Consider the following 23111-nt stretch of genomic DNA (forward strand, 5'->3'; position numbering starts at 1 on the left):
TAGTCGGAAGGCAACAACGGGCGAGGCTGCGCGGGGCGTGTAGAAGCCAGGCGAGGTCCGAGGCCCAGAGAAAAGCCCAAGGTTCAGCCATCGCGCCCGACCAGACACCTAGGCCCGGGGACAGGTGTGTGCCGGGGGAGTCAGGTGCACTGCGCGGCACTCCCGGGGCAGGTACACCCTCCTCCGCCTACGAGTGACCTAATTACAAGGCGCGGGCCGCGCCCAGAGGCGGAGGTGGCCGCTCCAACCACTCGGCGCCGGTTCCTGCCCCCAAAGATGCGGGAATCCCACGCAATTCCAGCGCTGTTGCATCACGGAGGGTTCATGGGGTCGCAATCCCCGCTTCCGTGACCTGGCTGCAATCGCCGGATGAAGAACCGACGCCCACAACCTTAGGGGAAAAGTCTCCGGCTGCGAGGAGATCCCTCCCACCCGGGCCGCGCCTGCGCCAGGCCCGCGCCCTCGCCCGCGCCAAGCAGGACGTAGCGCCCTGGAATCAGCCGGCTTCCTGGGTGCGAGCACCGCGCTTGCTCGGGCTCGGTCTTCCCTTCCCCCTCGACCCCTCCCTTCTGGGGGACCACGCCCTAAAAGCGACCGTGCCTGTTACCAGCCGGCTCCGTTGCGCCTGCGCCTTGGCCCCTAGTTCCCGCCCCCTCTCGGGTCTGGCGGACGACCAGGGTTGGCTCCGCAGTTGCGCAGCCGGTGTCTCGGCCCTTCTGCCGCTCCGCGCCCCGCCGCCTCCTGACGCCGGGCGTGACGTCACCACGCCGGCGGCCGCCATTACAGAGATCGAGTTCTGGGGCTAGAGCGAGCCGAGGAGGGCAGCGGCCGGTGGCCGAGCACTGCGGGGGGAGCCAGTGGGCCAGCGCTAGCGCCGAGCAGCCGCCAGCAACCACTCAAGTACCCCGGGACCCGGCGGCGGCGTGTGCGTGTGGCCCGTGTGCGGGCGGCGGCGCGGGAATAGCGCGGAGCGGCAGCCGGTTCGGGTGGGTGGCATCATGGACGAGAAGGTGTTCACCAAGGAGCTGGACCAGTGGATCGAGCAGCTGAACGAGTGCAAGCAGCTGTCCGAGTCCCAGGTCAAGAGCCTCTGCGAGAAGGTGAGCTGCGCTCCGGCTGCGGGCGCCCCGCGGCCGAGCCCGCCGAGGAGGAGGAGGAGGAGGCGGCGGCGGCCGTGGGGCGGTGCAACATGGCGGAGGCGCCGGCCCGGGCCCCCCAGCCGCCCAGACCGGCGCCCGGCGCGGCTCCCGGGCCACCCGGCGCCCCCTGCCTCCCGCGCAGGGATTGGTTGTCGCCGCCATCGCCGCCTAAAATGGCGCCGCTCCCCCGATTCCGGGGCTTCGGAGCCTCCCGGCCTTGGCGCCGGGTGAGGTGGCGGGGGAGCGGGGACCCTGCGTGTCAGGGTCGGGGACGGTTATGAGGTCCGGTAAGGGTGCTTGGGTTCCACGGCCTGGGAATCGGGCCTGGGACTCTCCTGTGAGATGGATGAGAGGCTTTCTACTTGTGCTCAGGCCTGATTTTTAGGTCCGAAGCTGTCCAGTGGGTCCCCCAAAGGCGGGCTTGTAGGCCGGATCCCAGGACCTAGCTAAAGGTCACACAGCTTTAGCACTGTCCTGGGTGGTTTGTGTTAAGTTCACCGACCAGTCTTTTCGAGAGACTTATTTAAAACGTGTTTTTTAAAGAATTTAAAAATAAATCTCTAACCTGATTTCTACGAGGGTCATGGTGGTAGTTATAGAGGAAGAGTATAACTTATTTTTCGTAGTTGGAAGAAATGGAGAATTTGGTGAGTCATACTTCATAAGGAGCTTTGGGATTGGAAATCAAGTGCCGGTTTAATCTATGCTGACTCAAATTGGGTAGTGTGAAACCCTTCTCTAAGCTTAACGTATTTGGCATTTTGCCATTTATTTGTAAATGAGCAACATAAACTAAGAGCAGTAAATTTTGTATCCTGGCTCTGTGTTGGAAAAGTTACTTGTTTGTATTTTTGTGGCTCGCAGTAGTAGTAGTAATAATAGCTGTCTGTTGACCTTTACTGTATTCCAGACGTTGTGCTTAGTGTTTAAATAACTTTAACTCACAGATATTGAAAATGGAATGTTGTCCATTTAATAAGTCCATTTTAAGTTATCTTAATTCCGTTCTGTTTTTCCCTAGGAGTGGGGCAAACAGGTAGTGTATTTAGCTATTAGCTATGAAATCATAACTCAGTTTTCTAAAGTATAGAATGTGCCATCTCCACTATGAATATTTTGACTTCCCTTTTCAAAAATTAACTTTGCAACATTTCTTCCTAGTACAGAATTGTGGGATATCAGCATTTCGTATTAGTGAAGAGAGTTATTAGCGATTCTGCTGACTCGTTTGTGGTTTGATGTGAAAATTACGTTCACGAGTTTGATGTATATGCTCCTGAAACAGGCTTTTTCAGAAACTATGCTGTGAATAATTGCAACTTAAGTGAGTCAAATTCAGATTTATTTATCCCAAGCCTGAATAAAACTCTCCTACTAGTGGATGAGGTGGCACATCATCTCCTGAGCTGAATTTTAGTGGTAGCATGTACTGTGTCTGTTGCTTCTTGACCCTTAATTCTTTTGCATCAAATGAGGATGGTATTTGTTTTAAAGGTTTAGAAATAGGCTTTTAAAAATTGTTTAATGTATATTGTCGGGTCTTAATTTCTAGGTATTGTAAGTGAGTTTAGCACTTTATATAAAGACACTGAGCCAGCAGTTGGCTGGATGACGAGTCATTTGTGTAGGAAAAAGAAGAGAGGTAATGATGTAATTGGAAGACCACTGAACTTCACGTTAGACCTGGACACTAGTTCTTTTTCTGCTGTAGAGTGAGTAATTGTGACTGACCTTCAGGCAACCACTTCACTTGCTCCACACTTTCCTGTCTGTAAAATAGTTAAAACGGATGATGTTCTAGGGTCTTTTCTAATCTTCTGAGATTATGCAGTTCCATTTTAAATTAGTACTTTGTGTATAAATATTGAACATCTATTGACTATCCAAGATTGCTTAGTCTTAGGAATGAAAAGCAATGAAGAATAATCATACTTAGTCTCAAGATGACCGAATCTAGTTGGAAATCAATAGTAGATGGACCACAGAAGTAGAGGGTTTGTGTTGGAGACTATAGAAGATAATTTTGGATGTTAAGGTGGGGTGGCTGAAGCTTGATGCTTCTGGTAAATGTTCACTCTTTTCCACGTCTTTGTAAAATTAAGGTGTAGTGAGATTAATCAGTTTATGCTTAGATCTCCGTTGCTCATCCAATGTGTCCAGATTTTAGTTTTTAGAGCCAAAAAGATGGAAATAGTATTTGAAGTTAGGTTTCCAAGAAGTGGCTCCTTTGGGGAGGATATCACACTGTTTTCATACTGTTTTTAACTTGTAAGTATTTCAACTTTTGGAACTATATTAAACCTGCTCAACTAAATTACTGTGAAGGCAGCTTTTTAGGTATGTGGGATGAATTTAGGATGCATGACTTGAAATGATCTTTTGTCCAAGTTTTTCTAGTAAAATAAAACTTCTCTTTTCCCTGTTAATGTTTGTGTGGTCAATAGCACATCTGGTGAAAGCTACTACATATTCTGAAAATCTTGAGGGAAAACTTTTTTTCATTAGTGTAATAGTAGTTTTTTCTTTCTTCTTTTTAAAGAAAAGATACTTGTTAGGGATAGCTATTTGGTAAAAGTTGGCCATTTCTTTGATTATAAGAAGGAATAATATAAAAACCTTCCCTCTATCCACCTGAAGATGCCGAATCTGAATGAAATATTTAAAGTTAAATAGTAAAGATAGAAATATACCATAAGAGGTCATTGTGATTAAAAAATTCAGAGGTCATTAATTTGGGATCCCATCAACAATTAACAGTGGTAGGGGTTCAAAATGCAGAGAATCCAAGTGTGTATTTATAGACAGGGGTGAATATGGTTTTTATGTTATTAACTACTTAAGCTTTTTTTCCCCCCAAGATGTAATTAAGGTTTATATCCAAACCGAGGTTATTGTGTGTGCAGTATACCTTATCATTTTGGGGATCATAATTTCTTGATTGTTGAAAAATTTGCTATGAGCGAATGCAGTTTTTGTCTCAGGCACAGTTCTATAGTCAGTAGCGTTGCCACATCTATGTTTCCATCTACAGATTGAAAGAAGTAAATAGTATCAATTTGGTTTTGCATTAACTACAGTAAACAGTCTTTTATTATGTGATTTCAGCAGTGGTTTGATTTAGGTATGGTTTTTGGCTTTGTGCTTTCAGGTCTTACCAAACTTGTGGAGAATGTTGTTTGATAGCCAGGTTTTTTTTCAAAGCAGTTCTTTACGTAGGTATGCTGCTGTTTTCCATTGCTCTACAAGCACTATAAATAAAATGCAGTCATTAAGGCTTCACTTAGTTTGAACATTTGTTACATGACTATGGAAAAAACAAACCTTTTTTCTAATTGGATGAGCTGCAAGATATTTGACCAAGGTTAACTTCCTATATGAAGTGGATAATACATTTTGTGAGTCTGTCTGTGTGTTTGATTTAAAAGATTGTTTGGCTCTTTTCCATAAAACTAGTTTGAATATTGAGAATAAACAGTTGGAGGGAAATCATGATGCAGAATATTATTTTCATCATACTTTCGCATACACAGTTGCCTTAACAAGTTTATGAGACAGTTACTGTTCTCAGTTATAGATATAAACCAGAGACTCAGAAAGGTAAAATGACGTGACTACAGGGGCTAAACTGAGATTACCTAGGTTTATGGATTCTAAACCCAATGTTCTAGTCTTGCTTCAGAGCCCCCCCTTTCTCTTTTCTGAGGTAGTGTTAATAATGAAGGATGTAGGTGAGTTGGGGCCAAACTTAATTGTAGAATCAACAATTCTGTAAAATAAAGCTTTATTTTTATTCTGATTGCTTGAAAGTTTTCTATTCATGTCACATATGGTTGTCTCATTTTGTCCTAGAGGGGGAAACAATAATTATTCCATAATTTTGGATATGGCTAACTGCATTTGCCACTCAGATCGGTGAGATGAAAACTTTGAGAATACATAGAAAATGAACTAGATAGTGTAAATCATGATCCAGAGACTGAGCTCTAAAATATTCTAGTAAAGAATAACTGGCATTTATATTGTTTATTACAGCTTGTAAAATGCCTTTCTTTTTATCCTCATAGCTTTCACAGTTAAACCTATTTGTGCCTATGTGTGTTTCATGATCTCCCAAGTATGAAGCAGTAATGCGTTTGGTTTTGGGTTGACTTAATGAGGAAATACTGAGAAGGTGCACAGTCCTACTATTCAGACACACAGGTCCCCGACTCTCCCTTTATTTTCTCCGTCAGAGCCTAGAGTTCTGTGTCTGCAAAGATTGGCAATAAGGCTAAGGTGAAACTCATGCTGTAGAAAGAATGATGGGCCATGGAGGAGTGCATGGGAACACATTAATATCACCAGTATGGTGTTCCCCCTTTTAACTTCCTGTATCTCATTGTGAGTCAAGTTTTTCAGTTACCTGTGAAGTATTCTTTGTTTAGTTTGGAGGAGATAAGCTAGGAAAACCAGGAGACATTCGGTTAGGGTTGAGGTAGTGGTGGGGAGGGGGTCTTTACTGAGGGTGCTGAGAACATGTGTGGCAGATAAACCTCCTTCTTTTTTTTTTTTTTTTTTGAGGAAGATTAGCCCTGAGCTAACATCCACCACCAGTCCTCCTCTTTTTGCTGAGGAAGCCTGGCCCTGAGCTCACATCTGTGCCCAACTTCCTCTACTTTATATGTGGGGCGCCTACCACAGCATGGCTTGCCAAGCAGTGTGTAGGTCTGCACCCGGGATCTGAACTGGCAAACCCTAGGCCACCAAAGTGGAGTGTACTAACTTAACCACTGCGCCGCCAGGCTGGCCCCTAAACCTTTTTTCCACTCTCTTCTGCTTTGACTCTTTTATTTCCACTTTTCTTCTTTACTCATTTCTCATTGCCATCTTTGTCTAAAAAAACCCTCAACCTACATTCTCCTATACATGTGAGGTCTGAATTGGACTAGAACTAGGAAGGGGAAAGATTTTATTTTTTGTTGTTTTAAATAGCTTTTTCCCCCATTTTTTCCAGAGCAAAAGTGATAGAAGAGGCTGAAGTAGAGGTCTGGCTGCCAATAAATGGCTGGGGGATTGGGCCTAAAAGAAGTGTAAAGAACAATCTGGGATTAACTGCGTAAATTCTTCACAATGCCAAGTTGTTATTGCCTGTTTGTTTATTGGTATTGTGGTTTGGAATGGGTGAACAAAGCAGTAACAGAGACTTGTGTATGTGAATCTGAGTATTTTCTAATCTGTACATGACCGGCTGGCCAGTCGTTCTGGCACTCTGTCCTCACCTCTGCCTTAGTCATTTAGTTACTACTACAGATGAGAATTTTTAACCCTTCTGTCGTTGAGGGGGCTGGAAGAAGGTTGAGAACCTTTCTTTTAGAATGCCGCTGGGAGACAGTTTGTTTACCTAGCTGGAGTCGTATGCAAAGTGTAGTTCACAAAGGTCAGAGTGTCCGTGATGGTATTAAGTATGTGGCAGTGTACATTTGTTTTTGGAATTCATTCAACCAAAATTTATTAAGCTCCCATTATATGCATTATTAGTTTTCACTGTTTAGTTTTGTCTAAATAACATTATCATAGGGACTTGTTTGTTTTCTGCTCTAATAACAGGGCTTCAGATTAGTCAGGAGGTTGGCCTTGTAGTAGACTCTAGATAGGAAAGGTTTTAGAATGTTTTATGCTAGTGGTGATCAAGTGAATTTTATTTCTCTGCAACCCATCATCTGTAAAATAGCAGTAAGGCGCACTATCTGTTTCTCTTGGGTGGCTCTGACTTTTAATAAGAAGGCTTAAAAAGTGCTTTAGGATGGAGTAGAATTTTAGTGATGGAAGGAACCTTAAAGACCATTTAGGCTAAGTCGCTCTTTACAGATGAGAGAGGAAACTGTGACCCAGAGTGGTTGAATCTCATTCATGGTGGATTGTTGTGAGATTTTTTAAACTATGTATATAGCAACATTTCTCAGTTTAGTAGATTAACATTTTTTTTCCTATTCAGGAATCATTGGAAATGTTTAATTCATGCACATGTGTAGGTTGATTGGTAAAGATTGAGGCCAGTCTGTTGCATGAGAGACATATGGCTTTAAAGAAAATGGGCATTCGTTTTGGTCGGAGGTGAGGATGATGATTTGACAGAAACAGTTGGAAAGACATCAAATTATGTATTTTACTTTAATATATTTTAGAATTGTCCTTCATCACTGACCTTTTTCTTTCAGTTAGACCCTAAAGTATAATCATACAGGTTTTAAAGAAGACTAAAATGTTTTCTAAAATATTAGAGGCATCTATTAATTATAATTAATGAAAGACAAGTAGAATGAAGAAAGGTTTGATACTTGAAGATAATTAGCTCGAGATTCATTTGCTTTTGGGGCTAGTAATACGCCAGATGCATATGTGTACATATGTCCTATGATACATATGTCCTACCTTATCTATCACCAAAATAAAAATCTAGCCATATAGACTAATATATCATGAACCTTAATTTTTTTTTGCAGTTATGAAAGTCAAAGGAAACCTACCTTTTATCTTTCATAAAAGCAGTATGAATTCAGTGTCTCTTAGGATATTGAAGAAAAATTATCCTTGCTTGCAAATTTATTATGCTTTTGAAAAAACTTCAGATGTCTTCAGTTCTGCTTAAAATGAAAAGTAAAATTCAAAAATTAATTATTGCATTTTTCAGCCTTCTTTTATGTCTTTTTTGGCTATATTAGTAGAAAATGTATTCAACTATGGTTAGAGTATGAAATGTTAAATTTACTTGAACTAGAGTTCCTGTGAACATTAGAATTAATAATCACCTGATTTTTAGGATTGGCACCTGAGCTAACAACTGTTGCCAATCCTTTTTTTTCCCCCCCTGCTTTTTCTCCCCAAATCCCCCCAGTACATAGTTGTATATTTTAGTTGTGGGTCCTTCTAGTTGTGGCATGTGGGACACCGCTCCAGCATGGCTTGATGAGCAGTGCCACGTCCACGCCCAGGATCCGAACCAGCAAAACCCTGGGCCGCCTAAGTGGAGCCCGCGAACTTAACCACTCGGCCATGGGGCCAGCCCTTCACCTGATTTTTAATAGAAAACATTTAAGAACATCAGCTGTCTATGAATAGATGTTCAAAGAACATGTGTGGACAATTTGTATAAGAGGAGAAATAACTGATAGCAAAGAAGCATAGAATAAAAAGAACTTCAAAATAAAAAGTGCGAGTTAAATCAGGACATAACATTTTATATCTGAAATAGCTGAGAATGGGTACCTTCTTCCACTTATTATTGCATAACAAGTTGGCATAATCCAGTTTAATAGTGTGTAGGAAACCAAAAAAAATGTTCATACTGTTTTTGCTCTGTAATCCCACAATTGAAAATTTCTTGAAAGGGGATAATTCAAATAAACGATAATATGTGTATAGATCTGTTCAAGAGGATACTATACAGCAGTTTAAAATGATTACTATAATGCTCTAGGAAATTGGGTTAGTGAATATGAAATGTTAGGACATAAAATGGGACGTTGACCAATTTTAAACATGAGGGGTCTGTACGTATGTAGATAAAAACTGAAAGGGAATACAAACAAATGTGAGAGTAGTTTTTGTTGGGTGGTAGGATTAAGACAGCCATATTCCTACAGTTTCACTGCTGAAATAAACCATCTTTTAACATTTTAATGCTTTCCAGTCTTTTTATACAAAGAATTTTTACATGGTTGTAATCATTTGGTGTTTTAGGTGTTGCTTGATTTAATAATAAAAATGTATGAATGTGTTGCATGGCTTTTTCTACAGCACAGGTTACGTAGAAATGATACTGCTGTTGTGTGCCCTTAAGGAAATTAATAGATAAGTAGTTGGGGAATCTGTTGTTGGTTCATGTTTTTTTGTCTTCCTTGAAAACTATTGGCTTGGATGCTGTATGAGGTCTAATGTAAGTCTGCCCTGTTTGTAATTTCATGTTATTATGGTGGTTAGGGATGGCCCATATCTATCAAACAAATCATTCACTTTATATCTGATTGTTTTATAGTAGGTTGAAAAATAAAATTGTGAGATTTCTGAGTTAGAACTCAGAATGCTGTGATCACATTGATAATAAATTAATGTCCCTAAAGGTTGCTTTCCTTCAAGTAGGATCACCAAATTGTTTAGATTTTAGGATGGTATGAAATTTTAACTTTCCATTGTTACTTGTGATAAGCTCTTATTAATGGAATAGCCTATTTCAGTTTTAACCTTGTTCTCTGAAGTTTTATATCAAATCTTTTTTCCTTGAATTCATTCATGTCAGTTTGTACGATTTGACTGAATTTCAGTAGGGTCCTAATAAATAAAAAATAAATGTACTAATTACACTGTTTTTAAAAACTTGATCTTAATTTTTTTTCAAATGTTAAATATATTAGCTGAGACATCTGAAGGTGTGGAAAAATGTTTTAGGGTAAGCTGAAAAAATTTGGGGTTTGTGTGTTTTGCTTTTGTGCATAATTCAGGTAACATAAGGCCTTAAATTATAGGAGTAGAATACCATAGAAGAAAAGGTAGTTATTAAAATTTTTAAAATCTCTAGGGGCTGGCCCCGTGGCACAGTGGTTAAGTTTGCACATTCCGCTTGGTGGCCCGGGGTTCGCCGGTTCGGATCCCAGGTGTGGACATGGCACCGCTTGGCAAAAAGCCGTGCTGTGGTAGGCATCCCACATATAAAGTAGAGGAAGATGGGCATGGATGTTAGCTCAGGACCAGTCTTCCTCAGCAAAAAGAGGAGGATTGGCAGTAGTTAGCTCAGGGCTAATCTCCCCTCCCCCCCCCCCCAAAAATTTAAAATCTCTGTCAATTAAATTACTTTGAAAGTCAGGTTTTACCATTTATTTTTAAACTAGAGAGTTGAGGTTGTATAGCTCTCCTTGAGACTGGTGGTTGATGAAGCTCTAGAGGTTCTTGGGTGACCCATTAGGTGACCCATAGAGGTGTTCTGTTAGGTGCTTTGGGAACTTAGAAGGCCTGACTTCTTGTGACAGTACAGCTTCTCTCAGACTTCTCTTTTTCTATGATTAGTTTTCCTGATGGTAAAAGAATCTTTAGTAAGGACATCTACTGGCTTATTATTCTGGTGTTCTGGGGTAGTGTATTTTCGTATAGTGATCACCTGAGAGCTACTAAGTTGAGACAAAGAAACAAAAATTATGTTTAAAATATCGATCCTTTGTAAGCTTGAATTTTTGTTGTTGAAATATACTTAATAGTTGGGTTGATTGCATCTGATACATATTACTGTTTTCTCTAGGATTTAACTACAGTTGTTCTGATCTGAAATTTGGCAGGAAGGGAAGAAAGAGCTTTGTCTTTCCCAGGTTTCGAAGTTAAAAATGTTCTGTTTATATATACAGTGTCCTTTCCCTTTTGGAGGACAGTTTGATAGTGTTGACATAAAAAAATGCAAACTACTGCTTATACCAATAGGTCCACTTCAAAGTATCTTCTTTCAGGAAATGTGCCTATGAGGGAGCAAATACTAGGATATGCATTGCAGTGTTTTTACCCCCTAAAGTATTGTCAGCCCTCAAGGAATACTGTACATCCACTATGAGAAATTAACCGCAGGTCTATATGTATGTTTTGAACTCCAAGATATATTGTTAGAAAAGCAGACTGCTGAACAATATTGTTTCTAGTTTAAAAATGCAAAGGAAAACTGTTATGTTTCTGTGGGCATATTATAATGTATGTAAAATTTGTAAACAAGGTTCTGAAAGGATATGCATCAGAACGCTATTGGCAGTTACTTTGCCCAGGGGGAGTGGGATTGTGGAGAATGGTCAAAAGAGATATTTAGTTTTATCTGCTGCTAAAATTCTTTTTACAAGAATGTATTACTTTCACTAATATAGTTTTTTTTTTTTTAAGATTTTTTTTTTTCCTTTTTCTCCCCGAAGCCCCCCAGTACATAGTTGTATATTTTTCGTTGTGGGTCCTTTTAGTTGTGGCATGTGGGACGCTGCCTCAGCGTGGTTTGATGAGCAGTGCCATGTCCGCGCCCAGGATTCGAACCAACGAAACACTGGGCCGCCTGCAGCAGAGCGCGCGAACTTAACCACTCGGCCACGGGGCCAGCCCCTAACTAGTATAGTTTTAAAAATAAAACTAAAGATAGATACTGTGTTTATCATTATGATTTGTGTAAATCAAAATAAAGGGAACAAATAGCATTTAGCCTTAATTTTCCCTTCCATGATGTTAATAGAAATTGTGTGCAGATTGTAATAAGGAACTTCAGGCAGTCATGAATGGCAACCTTTTATCACTTACAGAGAATAGCCTTGCAGGTAAGGAAATTTAGCTTCTGATAGAATTAGATGTGGTAATAACATCATGGCAAGATTTACATGGTATGTGACCATCTGTTTTCTTATATCGTTGTCCTTTGAAAACTTCTGAATAACTTTTGCAAATTTCTTTGAAGTAGGACCTATATTTCATTTACAGCTATTTTCATTAGTATGTACTAGGTGCTAAAAACACTAGACATGGTATTAATGCCAAAAAGACTGAGTAGTGGAATATGCCTAATGAACTTGTGCTTTTTAGTAATAATAAATCAGAAGAGATTGGAATTACTCTGCAGAGATGGCTTATATTTCTTAAGAAATTGCTCTTTTTGAGACACGGTGGAAATTTTTTCGTAACTTAAAAATGTTAGGTCAAATTAATAATTAATTTTGGGATGTCAGTGATTGATGAGTGTCCTGAAATAGGCTGCCCAAAATGTTGGCCAACTTGAAATAGTGGTTCTTAAACTTGGCTGTACCCAAGAAAGCACCAGTGTGAGGTGGGGAAGGGAAACTTTAAATAAATTGTTGATGCTTGGATCCCACCCCTGAAGATTCTGACTTAATTGGGAGAGGAGTAGCCTAGGCATCTGGATTTTTTCTTAAAGGGCGTCCCAAGTGATTTTTTTTTTTTTTTTTTTTGAGGAAGATTAACCCTGATCTAACATCTCCTGCCAGTCCTCCTCTTTTTGTTGAGGAAGACTGGTCCTGAACTAACATCCGTGCCCATCTTCTTCTACTTTATATCTGGGACACCTGCCACAGCATGGCCTGCCAAGCCGGTGCCATGTCGGCACCCAGGATCCGAACCAGCAAACCCCGGGCTGCCAAAGCGGAACGTGTGAACCCAACCGCTGTGCCACTGGGCCAGCCCCCCAAGTGATTTTTAACGTGCAGCTAAGATTGCATTCCACTGCCTTAAAACTAGTGCTTGACATCTTGGTTGTCGCTCAAAATGTAATGAACAATGGCTCATTAGCAATAATTCTCTATGATAGTTTCACCCTCATGTTGCAATGTGTTGCCTTCTCCTGACCCAGCCTTTCACTGTACATTCTGGAACACCATTCTGGTCGCACATTGGAGATGCTCAATAAAGTTGATAGAGTATGTGAAGTAAATACCTTTAACGCATTCTCGGAAGTTTCTTTTACCTCGGCTTAACTGAAATCTGGCTATCCTAAGGATGTCATGTACCTTCTCTAATAGTCCTCCCAGCTGCTTCCCTCTACTGAAGGATAAAATTCCCTGTGTTTTTCAGGCTTCTGTCCTTTACCTAGATTCCTAGGCATCTTTCTTTACCGCTGTTACCTATTGTTTCTTCATTCTCCAGAGAACTCGGTACCAGTTTCTAGGCCTGTACTTCTGCTGTTGTCCTGGGTGATATCCATGGCTTTCTCTGAAGATGACCTAGTCAGTATTTCAGTTTAAGTTCTTGACTCACTCAACAAATCTGTGTTAAGTGCCTTCTGCGTCTCAGGCATTATTCTGGTGAGATGCTGTATATGCAGTGCTAAATAAAATGAATCTGGTGAATCTTTTATAAAGTGTCACTTTGTTGCATGAAGATTGAAGGCAGGAAGCATGGAAATGGAGTTCAATGTGGAGGCTAGCACAGAAATCCAGGTGAAATGATCATGGTGGTCCAGGGTAGTGGCAAAAAAGATAGAAGCAGATGGATTTGAGCTATGTTTTAGAAGGAGACTAGGCAAGACTTGTTGATGGATTGGTCACTGAATACTAGTAGCCTTTAAGCTCTGCTCCATCTCAGAAATCCACATCCATAGTCCTACCTCTGAAATCCTAAATTCACTTATATTTTCTGCCAGTGGATCTCTATTCTAATACTACTTTGATTGGACTTGTTCTTCAGTTCATAACCATGCCCCTTTCTCCCCCTGCATTTCCTGCCTGGGGTGACCAACTATCATGGTTTGTCTGGGCACACCTGAGGCCTTTCCTAGCATGTGGGATTTTCAGTGCTAAAATCAGAGTAGTCAGTCACCCTATTCCCACCCCAGTCTACCCTCTTCTCTACTCTTTTTGGGGCTTTGTTTATTTTTTGTTTGTTTGTTTGTTTTTGCTGAGGAAGATTAGCCCTGAGCTAACATCTGTGCTAGTCTTCCTCCACTTTGTTTGTGGGTCGCTGCCACAGCATGGCTGATGAGTGGTGTAGGTCTGTGCCTGGGATCCAAACCCGTGAACCTGGGCTGTTGAAGCAGAGCATGCCAAACTTAACCACTACACCACTGGGCAGGTCCCCCCCTATTCTCCACTCTTGTATGCTGTGCTTCAGCCATGTTAGCCTTTTCCTCTTAACTACTGGGACTTTTTACATATAATTGCATCTGTCTGTATTAGACCTCCTCCCATTTCCCGTCTTGCCCATTCTTTGGATCTCAAGCAGTTTTCCTAGCCGTTCCACTGTTTGTGATCCTGGAACACTGCTGCTTACTCTAGCGTGTCTTAGCAGTTGGCCCTTCTTTTGTAATGATCGTTTTATTGTCTGGCTCTCCTGCTCCACTGTGCTTTTATGAACTGTCTTTGTTGTGATATCTTATTTAAAGTGGTCTCCACCAGTTACTCTCTCCCTTTCTCTCGTGGCACTTAACACAGTCTGTATTTGGTTACTTGTAAATCTCCCCACCTGCATGGGAATTACCTATCCTGTTCTCTCTACCTCCAGTGCCTAACACAGGGCCTGGCACACACACCACTTGGATGGTTGAGCACATGAATGATTATCTCCCAGTGCACTTTACAGTATCTGGCACACAGTGAATGATCAATAAGTGTATATTGAATGAATGATATGGTTTCTACTGAGTGAACTGTTATATTACCCTTAAAAGTATCTTTGGATTTGTGATTACATGGGGGAATGCATATGCTGCCAAGCAATTTTCTAAAAGCAACATAAAACCCAACCATATAGCCACAATTGTAAAACAAGAAATTTGCATTTAGGGATAGAGTGTAAAAAATACATCAAAATACAGATAAAATTTTAATGTTTTCCAAAAATTAAAAGTCAAGCAAAACTAAGAAAGCTTTCCTCATAGCCTGGAATCCTGGAGTACCTGCATTATAGAACTCTAAAGCTAAGAAACTAGGTACCTGAATGTCTTGTTCTATTTTCATTGATCTTATATGGCTGCTAATAATAATCTCTTTAGCATTTAGTTATTAGATGGCAGCTGATAGGCCTAAAACCTCCTGATACTGAAGAGAGAAATGGGATTATGCATTTTGATACACTTTTTTCTAGGTATCAGGGGTTAAGATAGCCAGTGGCTAGAACCCAGCCATATCTTGCCCTCTTGTTTAGTAGGATCATAATTTCCTGCAATTTCATCTTATACTGAGTCTGCTCCTTAAGCTACATTAAGTGTGAGTCAACATATCTTTGTCAATGTTGTTTAACGCCAAATGTATTGGTTTTTCTCCATCCGTAGGCTAAAGAAATCCTGACAAAGGAATCCAACGTGCAAGAAGTTCGATGTCCAGTCACCGTCTGTGGAGATGTGCATGGGCAATTTCATGATCTCATGGAACTGTTTAGAATTGGTGGCAAATCACCAGATACAAATTACTTGTTTATGGGAGATTATGTTGACAGAGGATATTATTCAGTTGAAACAGTTACACTGCTTGTAGCTCTTAAGGTAATTTTAATTTTATGTTTGGGCATTTTGAACTGGGTAAGACAGACCTCTTGAATGTTCTTTCTTCCCGCTGATTTGTGATTTTCTCCATCTGAGTGTTAGGTTTTTAGAATAAAACTCCACGTTTAGGAATGCAGATATTCAGGGCTGGGACTTATAAATGTCTGCCTTCATTCTCAGTGAGAGGATGGAATAGAATAAAAACAAAAAGGTTATTTTCTAAGGAAGAGAATGCCTCAGTCAGATTATTTGAAAAACGTTAGAGGCTGGTCAAATAGAAGTTTTAGTTCAATAAATGGGGTGTGGAGAGGTAATATAATTACCTTTCTAGATACTTTTGAGTATTATAAAGGAACAAAACATAGCAAATGTCAGAATATTTATATCCTTTGACATAGTAATCATATACTTAAAATTTTACTGAGGAAGAAAGTCAAGAGGAAAAGGACTTTATATAAAAACATGAATTGCAGCATTATCTTTAATATCAGAAAAAGAATTGGTCTAAATATTGAACAGTAAGTGAATATCAAATTATGATTTATCTTGATGGACTAGTTTGCAGCCATTAAACATTACATGATAATGTAAAACAATAGAAATGATAAAGAAAGCAAGTTGTTTTTTATACCAGTTGTAGCTTTGGGAAGTATAGAAAGATCTGAAGGTGAAACAAAAAAAGGTAAACAGCTTTTAGGATGGCAGGCTTCTGCCTTTCCCTTAAAAGAAATTGCTTGACTTTACATTTGGGGAGAAGATTTTACTAAAGAATATGCAGAATGATAAAATGGCTGCCAGAGACTTCTAAGATTGGAGAAGCAGTGAGATGTGGTTTTGGCAAGAGCTAAATTTTAGGCAGTTAATGTTTTAGGCAATATAATGTATGTGCTCATGAAGCTACTAGTCTGAATCATGCAAAGTGCTACAAAATACTTTTGCAGGTTATTATGTTCTGCATCTGTAAAATGAAGGAGTTGGATTAAATGATGGAATGTTTCTGCTGTGACTCTAGATACAGTGAAAGCAGCTTTGCAGGCTAACCTGTACTTAAAGTCCAGTAAGCATCCCAGTGCTCAGAGGAGGAATGAATATGCTACCTTTAAGAATTCATGTTTGAAGGTGTTAATAGGCTGAATTGTGCGGCCCCCCCCCCCAATAAGTTGAAGTCCTAATCCCCAATACCTCAGAATGTGACTGTATTTGGAGATAGGGCCTTTAAAGGGTAATTAAGGTAAAATGAGATCATAGAGGTGAGCCCTAACACAGTATGACTGGTGTCCTTATAAGAGACTAGGACACAGATGAAGAGGGAAGATGATGAGAAGACTCATGAAGAAGATGGCCATTTACTAGCCAAGGAGAGAGGCCTTGAGAAGAAACCAACCCTACTGACACCTTGATCTTGGACTTCTAGCCTCTAGAACTGTGAGGAAATAAATTTCTGTTGTTTAAGCCACCCAGTTGGTGGTACTTTGTTCTGGCAGCCTCAGCAGACTAATACAGTCGGGGGAGGAAACTTCAGCAGATAGTACTGAAACAGTTAGATATCTACATGTAAAAAATGAGCTTAGATCCTTCATACCGTACAAATGGTCAAAATGGATCATAGACCTAAATGTAAGAGCTAAAGCTATGAAACTTCTAGAATAAAGCATAGGAGAAAATCTTTGTAACCTTGGGTTAGGCAAAGATTTCTTAGATACCCTAGCTACCACAAGCATGATCCATTAAAAAATTGATAAGTTGAACTTCATCAAAATTAAGATTTTTTTTGTTCTTCAAAAGACATCACTAAGAAAAAAGTATTCATATATTTTTTAAAACCTATTATAACTCAGTAAGACAATAAATAATTTTAAAAGCGACAAAATATTTGATTAGATATTTCACCCAAGAAGATATATGAATGGTTAGTGAGCACACGAAAAGATGCTCAAAATCATTAATCATCAAGGGAATGCAAATTAAAGTCACACACCCATTAGAATGGCTATCATCAATAAGGCTGATAATACCAAGTGTTAGTGAGTTTATGGAGAGATTAGAACCTTCATACATTGTTGGTGGGAATGTAAAATGGTCCAGCCACTTTGAAGAAGTTTGGCAGTTTCTCAAAAAGTTAAACCTGTTCCTACCATATGACCAGCAATTATCCTTGACTAGGACTCTACCCAAGAGAAATGAAAACATATATCCATATAAAAACTTAACATGCAAATGATATAGCAACATTATGCTTAATAGCCAGAAACTGCAAACAATCCAAATGTTCATACTACTGGTGAGTAAAGAATCAAAATGTGGTATAGCCTTACAGTGGAGTACTGTGCAGCAAGAAAAGGAACAGACTGCTCATCTATACATGAATGAGTCTCAAAAGTGTTCTGCTAAGTGAAAGAAGCCATACACAAAAGACTACATATTGTATGATTCCATTTATATGAAATTTCTAGAAAAAGCAAATTTCAAGAGACAGAAACAATTCATCAGTTGCTGGGAGTGGGAGTCAGGGGTGACTGCAGACAGGCATGAGAGGTCTTTTTTGGGGTAATGGAAAGGTTCTAAAACTGGATTGTGATGGTTGTTGCATAACTAAGAATCTACCAAAAATCATTGAAATCTAAAAAAAAAAGTCATAGATGGAGTTTTACATTTGATGATTATGCTTATAAAGGTGGTAGCAAGAGTTTGATTTTAGTTGAGATGGGGTTGGCAGATACTCCATGGACAAATGTTTGTAGATGCATGGTTTCAGTTTGGTATGATGTGGGAGTGTAGGATGTTTTTTCCAACAAAATTGGAACTGTGGATTTCCCTATAGAATGTTTGCTGGATTGTCATTTGGTTTTTGAAGGAGCCAGCTGTTCATGTTGTTTTCTGTTTTTTTCAGGTTCGTTACCGTGAACGCATCACCATTCTTCGAGGAAATCATGAGAGCAGACAGATCACACAAGTGTATGGTTTCTATGATGAGTGTTTAAGGAAATATGGAAATGCAAATGTTTGGAAATATTTTACAGATCTTTTTGACTATCTTCCTCTCACTGCCTTGGTGGATGGGCAGGTATGTAGGTCTTCTTAAAACTTATATTACTAATTATTTTCAAGAATCTGCTTTCTTTTTCTTTCTTTTTTTTTTGGTGAGGAAATTCACTCTGAGCTAACATCCGTTGCTAGTCTTCCTCTGTTTTTAGTATGTGGGTCACTGCCATAGCATGGCTTGATGAGTGATGTAGGTCTGCCCCTGGGATCCAAACCCACAAACCCAGGCTGCCGAAGCAGAGTGCGCCAGACTTGGCGACTGTGCCACGGGGCTGACCCTCAAGAATCTGCTTTCTTAATGTTTAGGTGCCAGTAACTTATTTTTCCACCCTCACATCCCATTTGGGCCTTTTTGAAGTGCCTTCTTTTTATTAGGCACTGAACTAACTGTGTGTTGGGCCCACCGCCCATCCAATCTCTCAGGCTGTTTCTGGACAAGTCTGAGAGATGTAATTAGTTATCCACTGGTCCAGGTAGAGGAGTGCACAGAAGAAATTGCAGGAAGATTCTATGAGAAGGAAGATAATAGTCTGTGGTGAGGGTAATGTCAGAGAAACATTTTCCTGGAGGAGCTGTTTGAAGTGGAATCTGGATGCAGTAGTGATGGTTTATCAGGAAGAAAGGGAGTGAGTTAGATAGTTTAGAGTGGGCTGGAAGAAAGAAAGACCTTGCAGAGGCAACATTGGTTCTGGCTAAAACACCACTGGGGCCACGTGATTTGGGCTACTGCCTGCAGCTTGTTCCTGAATGTTTAAAGTTTGTTTTAGGTGAGGTTAACATTATAAACCATTCTTTTCAGATCTTCTGTCTACATGGTGGCCTCTCACCATCCATAGATACACTGGATCACATCAGAGCACTTGATCGCCTACAAGAAGTTCCCCATGAGGTATTGACTTTTATTTGGTAATAAAATCTTTTCAGGAAACATTTTAGAGAGAGGGAAAATGTGATCGTAACTTAACTTCGTTGTATTTATCCTTCTGTTTAGTTCTCAAAAATGGTATGAGCCCTCTTGTCGACTCTATTCTTTAGAAAAAGCTAACATTAAGAAACCTGCCAAGATCACAGCAGCTGTGGGATTCGGCTTGTAGGACCTAGGTCGTAGTTTTCTTCAGAGCCTCTGCCTTAATTACTAGGCTATACTGTCTGACGTGAAGTATGCATACTATAGGCAGATTAATTAGAGCTTGTTGCTGTTGGGGCTCATTGATGTAGGCTGTACCTCTTAAAGACATCTGGAAATAGTTTCCTATTTATTTGATACAGAAAAATGACTTTAACTGCAAAATGTTTCACTATTTTTAGCAACCACCACTCAAAGTGTGGCTTAGTAGGGTACTGCTTCTGGAGAATTACTAAAATCATGTATTAATTATTTTTACAAGAGGCAGTTCAAAACTTAACTTGCTTTTTAGGGTCCAATGTGTGACTTGCTGTGGTCAGATCCAGATGACCGTGGCGGATGGGGTATATCTCCTCGAGGAGCTGGTTACACCTTTGGGCAAGATATTTCTGAGACATTTAATCATGCCAATGGCCTCACGTTGGTGTCTAGAGCTCACCAGCTGGTGATGGAGGTACGTTCTGTTCTTTCAAAACTGATTTGCTTTCTAAGTAAACTTAATGAAGGAAGATATTAGGGAGTTTTAAATTAAATGATATTAATGAGAACATTCCATATATTCCTTTTGATGAATTTGCCGTACGGCCTGAGCATTTTTAGTAGGTGCATTCTAGAATTAAAATCTCAAGCTTTTGATCACAATGAAATGCATAGTTAACATGTTTTCAGAGAATTCTTTTTGGTGGGGGGGGTGGAGATTAGCCCTGAGCTAACTACTGCCAATCCTCCTCTTTTTGCTGAGGAAGCCTGGCCCTGAGCTAACATCCATGCCTATCTTCCTCTACTTTATATGTGGGATGCCTACCACAGCATGGCGTGCCAAGCGGTGCCATGTCTGCACCCGGGATCCAAACCGGCGAACCCTGGGCCACCAAGAAGCGGAACGTGCGAACTTAACCGCTGCGCCACTGGGCCGGCCCCAAGAGAATTCTTAATGACTAGATAGTGCTTGGGATTTAAGGGTGGGGAAAGTAACGTGCAGGGAAGAGGAGAATGTAACATTTTATGATCTCAGTTTTGTTTGTTTCGTATATTTAATGTGTGTATGTATGGAGGAGAGATTGGGAAGAAATACACCAAAATATTTAAGTGGTCCTTTGGATTGTAGGATTACAGGTGATTTGAAAGAAGAAACTAAAGCGGAAATAGAGTAAATACTTAGTAGAGAACATTGATTAGCATACTTGTAAAATTAGGGTCCTCTTTAGATTAGTACTAATACAACTCTGATTGTTATCAATAAAGTCTGACTTTGCTAAAGATACAGGGAAAGAAATTTGTGAACAGTACTTAAAAAGTAACTCATGCATTCAGATGGAGTTTGAGGCAATGAGGCTGGAGATCCTAGAGGCATCTCTCCTTTGTACCTGGGCATTGACCAACTTGAGGACCTTGACCCACAGGTCACTCCCACTCCCACTGAGAGAATTAATAAGGTTCTGGTCTTCTAGGAGTAAGTACCTGTCTTGTCTACAAGGAATGGCCATATGCTCATTCTTGAATCATGTTTAGGGCCACTGCAATAAGAGAGGCTAATGATACACTGCTATTTTCAGAAGGCCAGATACATAAGAAGCAGTTTATTCTTTGGTGATTGGTGCTATTTTTTAGGGCTTTTCTTTTTAGAGTACACTAGTTTTGTAATTTGGGGAAAAATAAGTACATGTTTGTTTTGGGTTTTTTTTTTTTTTTTTGAGGAAGATTGACTCTGAGCTAATGTCTGTGCCCATCTTCCTCTGTTTTATATGTGGGATGCCACCACAGCATGGCTTGATAAACGGTGCGTAGGTCTGTGCCTGGGATCTGAACCTGTTAACCCTGGGCTGCTGAAGTGGAGTGTACGAACTTAACCACTGTACCACTGGGCCAGCCCTATACATATGTATTTTTAAAGTTGTGCAGAGTACAGAAAATTATTAAATCTTCCAGAAACAAAGCATTACTATTTTTTAAGCCTTTTGAGGGGAAGAGGAGATCTTTTGTTCTTTCTTGAGTGGAGTTGCATTTAGTTGTGTAAATAGAGAAGTAAAATAGATTTTTATCTCTGGTTTTCCTTGTAGGGATATAACTGGTGCCATGACCGGAATGTAGTAACAATTTTCAGTGCTCCAAACTATTGTTATCGCTGTGGTAACCAAGCTGCAATCATGGAACTTGATGATACTCTAAAATACTCTTTGTAAGTATTTACACCTGAGTCGTTGGTTGCCATTACTTGAATGTATAGTTTTAATGGGAGGTTTAAGAGTTCAAGAGCTCATGCTAAATCCAGATTCCGTTTTGATTTTTAAGTTTCCTTTGGAACAGTTCTATGATACATTGAGACACATCAACAGAAACTCATCGTGTATGGACCCTAATGTCAATTATTAGGGTTTTAACTTTTAAACCCATGTTTTTATTGTGGAATTAATAATAAATCCTGAAGATGAGATTAGAGATACAGTACATTAGGCCCTTTAAATTTTTAAAATATATTTAGTGGAACCCTTCTTTCAGATGATCTTAGAAGGAATCCCCAATGTATAAAAGGATATCCTCTCTAGCAGAAGTTGTCTTGGCTGTTTGAGGAGGCATGCATTTAGAAGACCCTTGTCATTAAATGTGTAGTTAGGTTGCAGTTAGAGTTCTATTACATTAAGGCAAGCTGAGATTTGATAGGAATAAAATGTGGAAAGTTTGAAAGACTAATGTTCTTGATTTCGATGGTCAGTACATTGATGTCTTAGAGTATAAACAAGAAATATGTCTTGTTTTTCAGCTTGCAGTTTGACCCAGCACCTCGCAGAGGCGAGCCACATGTTACTCGTCGTACCCCAGACTACTTCCTGTAATGAAATTTTAAACTTGTACAGTATTGCCATGAACCATATATTGACCTAATGGAAATGGGAAGAGCAACAGTAACTCCAGAGTGTCAGAGAATAGTTAACATTCAAAAAACTTGTTTTCACACGGACCAAAAGATGTGCCATATAAAAATACAAAGCCTCTTGTCATCAACAGCCGTGACCACTTTAGAATGAACCAGTTCATTGCATGCTGAAGCGACATTGTTGGTCAAGAAACCAGTTTCTGGCATAGCGCTATTTGTAGTTACTTTTGCTTTCTCTGAGAGACTGCAGATAATAAGATGTAAACATTAACACCTCGTGAATACAATTTAACTTCCATTTAGCTATAGCTTTACTCAGCATGACTGTAGATAAGGATAGCAGCAAACAATCATTGGAGCTTAATGAACATTTTTAAAAATAAGTACCAAGGCCTCCCCTCTACTTGTGAGTTTGAAATCGTTTTGTTTATTTTCAGGGATACCGTTTAATTTAATTGTATGATTTGTCTGCACTCAGTTTATTTCCCTTCTCAATCTCAGCCTCATGTTGTTCTTTGTTGTCAGAACCTGGTGAGTTGTTTTGAACAGAACTGTTTTTTTTTCCCTCCTGTAAGACGATGTTACTGCACAAGAGCATTGCAGTGTTTTTCATAATAAACTTGTGAACTAAGAACTGAGAAAGTCACATTTTAATTGTATCAATGGGCAAGACTGGTGCTGTTTATTTAAAAGATATATCAATTGATAAATTTTAGAATTTGTAGAATTCTAGGTAAAGAAAAATAAAAATCAAGGCCACTACATAATCTCTCTGTTAACTCCTTGACATTTTTCAAATGAATTTCAGGACTTATTTGTAGTCTAGATAGTCCAATTTGTGCGATTGTCAGTGTGCTCTTTGTGGGTTCTTCCTGCCTGTTAACTTGTCTGCAAGAAAGGTAGTCGGTGTGCTACTTCATAAGACCTGACTGTAAAACCATGTAACTTGAGATT

The 23111-nt window shown here is 40.0% G+C and overlaps 1 protein-coding gene across 1 annotated transcript; it reads left to right on the forward strand.

Annotated features, from left to right (window-relative positions):
- The first annotated feature begins 207 nt into the window (after positions 1-207).
- On the forward strand, positions 208-22791 carry PPP2CA (protein phosphatase 2 catalytic subunit alpha). Its single transcript, XM_014846422.3, has 7 exons — positions 208-1100; positions 14905-15114; positions 18005-18178; positions 18956-19045; positions 19575-19736; positions 21343-21461; positions 22044-22791. Exons 1-7 carry the CDS (start codon positions 999-1001, stop codon positions 22114-22116), a joined length of 930 nt encoding a protein of 309 aa, XP_014701908.1. The 5' UTR covers positions 208-998; the 3' UTR covers positions 22117-22791.
- Positions 22792-23111: the final 320 nt, after the last annotated feature.

This window comes from Equus asinus, chromosome 9 (genome assembly GCF_041296235.1).
Source record: "Equus asinus isolate D_3611 breed Donkey chromosome 9, EquAss-T2T_v2, whole genome shotgun sequence".
Classification (NCBI taxonomy): domain Eukaryota; kingdom Metazoa; phylum Chordata; class Mammalia; order Perissodactyla; family Equidae; genus Equus; species Equus asinus.